This window comes from Emiliania huxleyi (genome assembly GCF_000372725.1).
Source record: "Emiliania huxleyi CCMP1516 unplaced genomic scaffold EMIHUscaffold_582, whole genome shotgun sequence".
Lineage (NCBI taxonomy): Eukaryota > Haptophyta > Isochrysidales > Noelaerhabdaceae > Emiliania > Emiliania huxleyi.
In genome coordinates this window covers 5,782-15,656 of record NW_005197630.1, presented here as the reverse complement: position 1 = coordinate 15,656, position 9,875 = coordinate 5,782, and the positions used below count along the sequence as shown (strand labels likewise).

General features: G+C 67.1%; 1 protein-coding gene across 1 annotated transcript; it reads right to left on the bottom strand.

The window, feature by feature from the left end:
• Positions 1–3,551: 3,551 nt before the first annotated feature.
• On the bottom strand, positions 3,552–4,556 carry EMIHUDRAFT_247487 (hypothetical protein; the record flags this gene model as incomplete). Its single annotated transcript, XM_005764663.1, has 1 exon — positions 3,552–4,556. One exon carries the CDS (start codon positions 4,554–4,556, stop codon positions 3,552–3,554), a length of 1,005 nt encoding a protein of 334 aa, XP_005764720.1.
• Positions 4,557–9,875: the final 5,319 nt, after the last annotated feature.

Below are 9,875 nucleotides of genomic sequence, written 5' to 3'. Positions count from 1 at the left end.
TCCACCGCCACCCTCGCCACCTCCGCCATCGCCGCCACCGCCGTCGCCGCCTCCACCGAGCCCTCCGCCACCCTCTCCTCCGCCGCCTTCCCCGCCGCCGCCGTCGCCGCCACCGTCGTTGCCTCTTCCACCGTCGCCGCCGCCATCGCCGCCGCCGCCATCACCGCCGCCTCCTTCGCCTCCGCCGCCGAGCCCACCGCCTCCGAGCCCGCTGCCTCCAAGTCCACCGTCGCCGAGCCCCCCGCCTCCCTCTCCGCCGCCGCCGTCACCGCCGCCGCCGTCGCCTCCACCTTCGCCGCCGCCGCCGCCGCCGCCGCCGCCGAGCCCTCCACCGCCGTCACCGCCGTCGCCGTCGCCGCCACCCTCTCCGCCGCCACCCTCGCCACCGCCACCCTCGCCGCCGCTGCCTTCGCCGCCTCCGCCGAGCCCGCCACCCTCACCGCCACCACCCAGTCCACCACCCCCGTCGCCACCACCGCCGTCGCCGCCGCCACCGAGCCCTCCTCCGTCGCCTCCACCGCCATCGCCCCCGCCGCCCTCGCCGCCGCCACCTCTTCACCGCCACCCTCGCCGCCGCCACCGTCGCCGCCTCCGCCGATCCCGCCTCCCTCACCGCCACCACCCAGTCCACCACCCCCGTCACCACCACCGCCCTCGCCGCCGCCGTCGAGCCCTCCTCTGTCGCCTCCACCGCCATTGCCCCCGCCGCCCTCGCCGCCGCCACCCTCTCCACCGCCACCCTCGCCGCCGCCACCGTTCGCCTCGGCCCCGCCTTCGCCGCCGCCTCCTTATAAGGACTCCTCGTTTCGCCGCCGCCGCCCTCGCCGCCGCGCCGCCCAGCCCGCCGCCGCCGAGCCCGCCGCCGCCCTCGCCGCCGCCGCCGACGCCGACGCCGCCGCCCTCGCCACCACCGCCCTCGCCACCGACACCCTCGCCGCCGCCGCCCTCTCCACCGCCACACTCGACGCCGCCGCCATCCCGATCGCCGTCGCCGCCGTCGCCGTCGCCGTGTCGTCGCCTCCGCCCACGCCGCCGCCACCCGCGCCGCCACGTTGCCTTTTTTCTCACACACTACGTGCCTCTACACCTCCGTTCACATGGGTTTTAGAGGGTTAGGGTTAGGGTTAGGTAGGATTAGGGTTAGGGTTAGGGTTAGCTTAGGGTTAGGGTTAGGGTTAGGGTTAGGGTTAGGGTTAGGGTTAGGGTTAGGGTTAGGGTTCAAGCCGTTGTGCAGCTCCTAAGAACGGGCCGCTTCGGGCCGGAATGGAGGAACGAGCGGTCCGTCGACGCGAGCTCTCGGTGAATGCTCCGAGTTCGTCGGGTTAGGGTTAGGGTTAGGGTTAGAGTAGGGTTAGGATTAGGGTTAGGGTTAGGGTTAGGGTTTGTGGTAGGTTGTTGTTGTCGTGCCGATATCTGGCTAAGACAGACACGGGCAGCAGACGCGACCCAAGCGACGCACCAGAGCACGGCTGGGCGTGTGAGCCGCCATCTTGGACTGTGAGGCGAGGCCATAGCTTCGTGCGCGTGGGTGAGGTGTGTGTGTGTGTGTGTGTGTGTGTGTGTGTGTGTGTGTGTGTGTGTGTGTGTGTGTGTGTGTGTGTGTGTGTGTGTGTGTGTGTTGGGGGGGCGGGGTGAGTTCTTCACGCTGAAAACAGTCTTTTAGGGGTTGTGGTAGACTAGCTATACTAAGTATCTTACATAGAACATAGTAGACTAGCTATACATGCAACTCCTTGGTCAAGCGCATAGGCATACACGTACAGCATAGGCATACAAGCATACACGGAGTTGCATGTGGATGCTCGCAAAGTAGTCTGCAAGCTGGCGGGCGATCGGGTGGTCGAAGACGAGGATGGCGGGAAGGTCCTCGCCCGTCGGCTGCTGCAACTGGTTCCCCAGCAGCTCGACCGCGCCCACCGAGTCGAGCCCCGACTCGAGCAGCAGCGCATCGGCGTCGATGTGCTCTCCGGACAGCTCATACAGATTTGCGAGCACCGTCTCCAGCGTGTCTGCCGGATCGCAGGAGGAGGCGGCGTGGGCGCCGCCGGCGGGCCGGTCGGAGGTGGCGGGCGGCACAATAATGGAGCCTTCGGCCTCGTCGACTGAGGGCCATTCCCGTTGGCCTTGCCCCCGACCTTGATTGAGAATGGTGCGACGGATGCGATCGAGTTGAGTGGCGTCGAAGAAGGGCCAATCTCTCTCTGGTCCTCCGCCAAGGGGACGTGTAGCGCGCCATCACCTTGCTCGGTTGGACCTGCGAACGAGAGGGTTGGATGTGAGTGCTGAACAGTCCTCCATTGCGCGGCGGTTACGACCTTTCCCCTCTGCTGCCATCACCGCCGCCTCGACCGCCGCTACCACGCCATCTCCCACGGCTGCCATCGCGCATGCGAGAGAGGTGGCTGGGGGGCCGGCTGGGGCGGGTGAGTGGCGAGATGGCCGATCGGCCCTTCACGGGGCCCTCCCCCCCCCCTCGGGTGAGGCGCGGCCGCGCCTCAGCGCCTCCGCCGCCCCTCAGCGACCCCCGGAGCCCCAAGTTCCCCACGCCGCGCTTCGCGATTTCGCCCTTCCCCACGCCGGATAAAACCTTGATTTGACCATTTGCGCGACAAAGGTACATCTGGGTGCCTTCCAGAGGCAGCTGCGACCCCGCCGAGTGGACGGTAACGCACAGCAGGTGGCGCGGTGCGTTACCGTCCACTCCGCTGGATCGCAGCTGCCTCTGCGCGTCCTGGGGATGTACCTTTGTCGCGCGCCGGAGACGACTCGACGCCGCTGAGATCGGAGATCAAGCTCTGACAGGTCGCACGTCGCTCCTTTGACGCCGACGTGACTCACCCGTGCAGATCACATCAGGACACGGTCTCGACGCGCTCGGTACGACGCCTGCGACCCGTCTCGGGTCAGGTGGCACGACGCTCATCGCGCCTACCAGCGCTGCCGTGCAGGTTGCCACGACGAGGTCGAGCACGCTTCTATACGCTCGCCGAGCCTTCCTTTCCATCCCATTTGGCAGCCTGGGAACGGTGGCGGTCAGAGGCAAAGCATACGAGGGGTGGTGGAACCACATGTCACGGCTACTGCCGGCTCGACCCCACGATAGCCTCCGGAGGCTGACTTTGAGGCACAATCATCGGACGACGTCGGCGAGTTGAGTCGCGCTCGCGGTAGCCAGATGACCTCTCATACTAGTATCATCGGCCATGGCCGCAGGAAGCGCGGGGGAGGGCGCTGGGAGCAACACGGAGCTCCGTTCGACGTTTTCAAGATTAGCGTGTCAGAGTGAAATGGAACTAGCCACTGTGCTTCCTGTTAAAGTGAGGGCGAGGCCGAGCCCGAGGGGCGGAGGGCGTGGAGGGGGCGAGGCGGGGCGCCAGGGTTATTATTAAGGTGTATATGTTTATTCTGGGTTTACCCGTTGTCTGTTTCGGCATTTTCTGCTTGCCGACCGCTGAACAATAGTAACAACAATAGCAACAGGGAGCTTGGGATCAGCTACGGCTTTAGCCTCGCCTGCTCCGGGCTCCGCCAGCCGATGTGTATGGCGGCCGTCAGACGCTGGTGCACCACCGAGTGCCGGCGCCGGCACGCGCCGCGCGCGTGATGGGCTGCGGCTCGAGGCTCAGCCAAAGGTCGGTGAAACCGACGCCGCGCCGGTCGCGGTGCGCGGCGACGGCCTCGCCGAAGGTCGCCTCCCAGCCGGGCTTGTCGTGCGGGCCGGCGACGAGCGGGCAGACGCTCGGCGCCGCGAGCGGCCGGCGGAACTCGTCGAGCGTGGACTGGAGATACGGTAGCTCGGTCACGTAGTGGAAGCCAAAGCTGCTGAGGTTGCGCAGCAGGCTCACCGCCGGCGTGACGCCGCCGAAGCTCTGCGGGTCGAGCTCCAGGATGAGGTTGCGGACGCGCCCGCGGCGCAGCAGGTTGGTCGCGCCGCGCAGCGCCGCCGGCTCGGAGCCCTGAATGTCCATCTTCATCAGCGTGATCTCGCCGGCGTGCCGCAGCTCGCGGTCGAGTGTCGTCGTCTGCACCGCGCATCCGCTGCCGCCGCCGCCGTGCCCAGATGCAGGGCCGCGCCCGGATTCCGACTTTGGTGGAGGCCGCCATGGAGTCCGCAGGAGTCCGACGCCACCAAAGTTGCCGCGCGTCACCACCGAGCGATGCAGCACGTCGTCGTCGTGGTCCGTGACCGCGCGTTTCAACATGCGCAGCCTAGACGCGACGCCGTTCCGCGCGGCTGACTGCTGCACAAGCGCAGAGATCTCGTCCTGCATCTCAAAGCCGATGACGCGGCAGCCGTGCATGAGGAGCATGAGCGTCTCGTAGCCGATGTTCGTGCCCACGTCGACCGCGAGCGCACCGCCGTCCGTCTGGTTGCAGTGGCGACTCGCGAGCGCCTGGACGACCCGTGTGATCGACGGCTGCCAGAGACCTGTTCGCGTGACGCTGGCCGATATCATCGTGTCGACGCTGGGGTTCAGCGTGAGCAGCTCAAAGGACGGAGTGGTCACACTTCGCGCCACGAACTCCTCGTGGGCAGGCATGATCGGCGAGCTCATGGGCGCTCAAAAGGTCGCTCACCCGCCCGTCGCTTGCCGCCCCACTCCCAGCCTTTGCCGGGGAAAAAAAATGCCGCGGAAGGTGGTGGCAACAGGTGCGGACAGCTGCGGACAACAGGTGCGGACAACCGCTCGTTCTCCACGTACGAGCGCCGAGGAGCAGCCAAACGTCACCGGCGCTCCCACGCCACCCCACCCGTTCGTGCCGGAAGCAGCGGGGCTGATGCCGCGTCCATCCTGACGGAGGTGGCGGCCATCTCGGACGTTCAAGCGGCGCCAGCCAGCGGCTCGGCCGCGCATCCTTCACACACGCCGCCACGACCGGGATAAGAGGGCCCAGTGTCGAGCTCTGGTGCGAGCTGCATGAGAGGGGCGGCTGTGGCAACAGCAGGTCCACCAGACGGACCTCAAAGCTTGCCGTCGGCGTGCTGTCGTGGGGAGAGCCCGAGACAGCTGCAGAGGAGCCGAGTGCAGTGGCGAGCCAGAGGCTACCTGGGTCACCAAGTGGTGGACCTTGCCCATTCTGATCAGGGCTGTGCTTTGGTGGGGTTGTGCTTGAGCATGTGTGAAGTGGGAGTGCGTGCCTGCGGTGTCTGTGGGTGAAACAGGCGTGTGTGAGGCCGTAAGAGCCCTGGTATGAGCCAGAGTGGGCTTCATCACCCAAGATAAGGACGGTTTGGGACAGCTCAGGCTTGATACTGATGGGCCTGGGCCAGGAGAGCGACAGAGAAGGCGAGGTGATGAGCTGGGAAGCCGCTTTGTCGGCACCTCGACGTGTCGCGATCACCTTGTGACGGTGCCCTGGCAAAATCGTCCCGATTTCGATGCGCGATTTAGCTAAGTCCCAGAGCCGTTTACGCATGAGCGGGCCCCCTCACCAGCCTAGGGCTCGCGCTTCTGGCCCGAGGTGTCGCCGCTGCCTCCCGCGCCCTCCGGCGCCTGCTGCTACTGCCGGTCGGCCGGTCGGGTCCGCGCGACGGCTCCATCCTCGAGACGTAGCGGTCGCTGAGCGCTTTCTCGACCGCTACGTCTTCCAGTGCACCCAACCACCGCGACCCTCGAACCTGCGCTGCGCGGCGCAGTTGCTGCCGAGCGAGACGCCCCCGCCCGCGCAGGGGCGGCATCACCAGACGCTCCCGCATGGCCGAGCAGCGAGCAGTGTGTGCCGCAGTGCCCGTCCGGGCCCTCTTGCAGCTGCCTCTATTGGGCGTAAACCGCGGATATAAGGGTCTATACGGAGGTGGGTGGCCTCTTAGAGGTATGGGAGCCGCTGGCACCGCGCTGGGCGCCGCGGATGCACGTACGAACGAACATTATGAAATCGGGACGATTTTGACCCAAAAATCACAAGGTGGAACTGCCAAAAAGCACCTTTGGCGGCTATTGCTCAAAACCCTGGGAGAGAAGGCCTACATAGTATTACTGCATCCATGCGTCTGGTGCATGAGGGCTGTGGGTCGGGACATTTCACGGTCGGTGGCGCCGATATTGACCTCCGGAAAGCCCTCGCAATCGCTCGGCACGCGCAGCAGGCTCGCGCCTGCTGCTCGCGCCTCGCAGCAGGCTCGCGCCTGGCGTGGGGCATGCTCATCGAGATGGAGCCGACTGCACACCTCAGTTACAGTAACCCAAAACAACCTGACGTGGCGGCGGCGAACATCGGCAAAGGGCATGTGCGCCTCGTTGGCGACTTGAAACTCACGAGCTCGCTTACGTGCAAGGGTGGCGATCGGCTCGGCTGGAAGGGGGCTTTTGTCGCCTTCGGCAACACCGAGCGGGCGCTGCTCGACTTAGTGTTAGGGCATGCTGCACCGCCGTCGACCCTGCCCTCGCCGCCCGAGCCTGCCACCCAGGTGCCGGCCTACCCGCCGCCAACGGGACCAGCTCACGGGAGGCGGTTCTCCTCCGACGAGGACGGGGACGGTCCCTTCGAGGCCGCGGCCGAAGGCGTCGCCTCCGCCAAGACCGCCCTCCGCGCCTGCCTCCTTCAGCACGAGGCGCAGGCCTCCGCGCTCGACGACCACTGGCAGCTCTGCTGCGGCGTGTCTGCGGAGGACGGCGCCGGGGGCCGCGGGGCTTCGGGCTGGCAAACCAGTCCAAGGCCTTCAAGGCGATGGGCAAGCACATGAACGAGGAGCGGCAGGTGCACCAGCTTGGCTCCGATGTGCTGGAGTCGGACCTGTACGACGCCGGAGTCTTTCCCTGCCCGGTGGAGGGCTCGGTCGGAAGGGCGCTTTTGTCGCTTTCGGCAACACTGAATCATTCTACCGGAACATGGTCATGGGGCATGGGCCCTACTGCGAGGAGGGAGAGGGAGGTGGGGGGCAGGGAGAGGGGGGGGGAGAGGAGGAGGGGGGGGGGGAGGGGGAGGGGTACCGGGGGGGCGGCATGGAGGGGGAGAGGAAGAGCAAGGGCGAGAGAGGGCAAGGGACTGGGCGCTGGCATACCAGGGGGGGCAGGGTGGTGGGCGGCGACCGCCGCATACCGTCCTACGGCGGGGACTATCGCTACGCCAGGGAAGACAAGGGCGTCGAAGTGCAGCTGCTGCTGTTCGAATCGTTCGGCGGGTTCGGAAAGGGGGTCCGTGAGATCCTCCGGAGAGCGGCGGACGTGCTACAGAACAAGCTGACGCGGGCCCAGTACCTCGATGAGGTGACTTGGACCACCAAGAGCTGGCTGGGGCTGCAGAAGCAGCGCATCTCAGTCGTTCTTCACACAGCCATCGCAGAGCAGGTCGTGAATGAGCTTGCCTGTGGCGGGGGTGGGCGGGTGCACGGAGCTAAGTGCCTCGCCACCCTCGCAGGAGTCGCTTAGGCGGCTCCCGTGGTGTACCTGTGTTAGTGCCAGTGCGAGCCAGTCGAGAGAGAGAGAATTCTTGATACGAAACCACGACGACACACACCAGTCGACTCGCATCGGTTGCCTCCATGAACGGCGGAGCTATTCTCGCGCCCACACCACACCTGGCTCCAACGTGGACACGCCCATAGCTGGGGACACTACTAGGTCACGCATGGCATCACAGAAGTTTTATCTCTGGGCCCCGAAAGGCATCTCTAGCAGTGTCGTTACACATGCTCCCTCCCCTCCTGGGCGCATGTGCCTCACGTCTCGCCAGAGCATAAGCCCTTGGCGTGTGGCGAGACGAGTTTTTCGCCATGCAGCGAGCAGCAAGCCGCCCGCCGCAAACAGCCGGAGGCATCGCCACGGCACTGGCTGCGCCGCGCTCCCGCACCCGTCGACGAAGCTCCCCCCGCGGAAGACCGCGCGTAGCGACGCCTTCACGATCGAGATGAGCGCGCTCGAGGCTCGCCCACCTACTGCCCCTGAGAGTTGGTTATGAGTGGGATCAGCTCCCCCCCTTGGGATCGAAGCCGCCACAACCTCACACCCAACACCACAGGTGGGATCAGAGAGAGACTCCACACCGGACACCGCCCGGGCACAGACTCCCTACCCATCGGATCGCACAGGGCCCCCTCGGAGCAGCCCACACACAATCACGCATCGGCAGATTGAGTGCCTGAGTCAGGCAGACAGCAGACAAGGATGAGAGAGGAGAGAGAGAGAGAGAGGAGAGAGGAGAGGGTGAGGGTGTGTGCACACGTGTGGAGAGGGAGTGTGTCTGTGGTGGGCTGTAGTCGTACTACGTGGTTAGAACCACGCGCCCCTCAGGAGCTTAAGGTAGAGCTGAGCGTCCAAGACGCCTCGGTGCCTCCCACCGGCGTGAGACCATCCGGATCTATCGGGTTCGCCCTCCGGACGGACCCGTCCCCGCGATGGCCCACGGTCCTCCGTCGCCTGGTCGAACCCCCTGCCTCCCGGTTGACCCCCCGGTCCCCGTACTCCACCATGAAATAAACTCAAAGTCCACCACAGCCACCAGCCTCCACCTCCACCCGCGAGCCGCCACCGCTGCCGCCCGCGACGCCGCCCGCCGCGTCAGATCGCCGCAACGCGCGCACCGAGTCGAGTCGGAGAGCCGCACCGCACCAGCAGCAGCATCTGCACCACCAGCAGCAGCAGCAGCAGCACCACCACCACCAAAGAGAGAAGCGCACCTGCCCGACGCCGCCCGCCTCGTCAGATGCTTGCGACGCGCGCGTCGAGCCCAGTCTCAGAGCCGCGCCGCGCCAGCAGCAGCATATGCACAGCAGCAGCATCATCACCACCACCAGCAGTAACAGGGAGAGGCAGTGCAGGCGCAGAAGCGCTCGCAGAGCCGCGCGCAGCGCCGCGCACGCCACGCTGCGGACTGTCGGACGAGCGCAGCGCATGTCGGCGGCGAGCCGCGTCGCCAGCCGTCTCGCGAGAGAGCCGCGCCGCCGCGTGCGCGCAGCAGCCGCCGCGGCAGAGGCGAGCCGCGGCGACGTCCGCACTAACGGATAACGGCCATTGGCGGTTTCTCTCTCTCTCTCTCTTCTCTCTGCGAGCCAGTCCTGTGCCCAGTGTTGTGCGAGGGAGTTTTGTTGTAAAATTCTTTACCCGGGCGGTAGGCTTCACCTGCCATCGAATGGTCGGAGGGGCGGAAGAGCTCGGCTGGCGCTGCCTTCCCTCGCTGCCCTCCGCGCCGACCCACCCCGGCTGCCTCGCCTGGTCCGCGCACGGCCAGCTCGCCATCGTCGCCGGTCGCCGCGTCTACATCCTTCCCGCGCGGCCATCGACCGTCGGCCGCGGCGTCGTGCTGGCGAGCCGGCTGCTCGAGGGCGGGCAGCCGAACGACGCGATGCCGTCGGCGCACAACGCCGGCGGCGGCAGCGGGAACCAGCGCGCACGCCGCAAGCCGAACGGCACGGGCGGCGTGGCGGCGGCGGCGGTAGTAGTCGACCTCACCGAGGAGCCCGAGGAGCGGTCGGCCGAGGAGAAGGGGTGGGAGGCGTGCCCGCCGCAGCTACTTGAGGCGACGTTCCGCTGCGTGGCGTGGTCGCCGCCGCTGCCCGCCGCGCCGCCGCGCTGCCTCCTCTGTGCCTCGGTCGCCCACCGAACATGTATCCTCAGGTCGCCCTCGCAGCCCTCCCAGCCCTGCGCCCTCCCAGCCCTCCCGGCAGTCCCAGCGCAGAGGGGCGAGCGCAGTACCTCGGTCTGCCACCCTCAGGCCTCCGGCGTCGCGGTACGACGTCGAATGGGAGGTGAGTCTGGACGTGTCGGCGCTTCTGCTCGCCGCGCAGCAGCAAGCGTCGAGCCGGCCGGGCGGAGGCGGAGGCGGAGGCGGAGGCGGAGGCGGAGGAGGAGGAGGAGGAGGAGGCGGAGGCGGAGGCGGAGGCGGAGGAGGAGGAGGCGGCGGCGGCGGTGTTTCGCAGCGGTCGCTCGAGGTCCTGT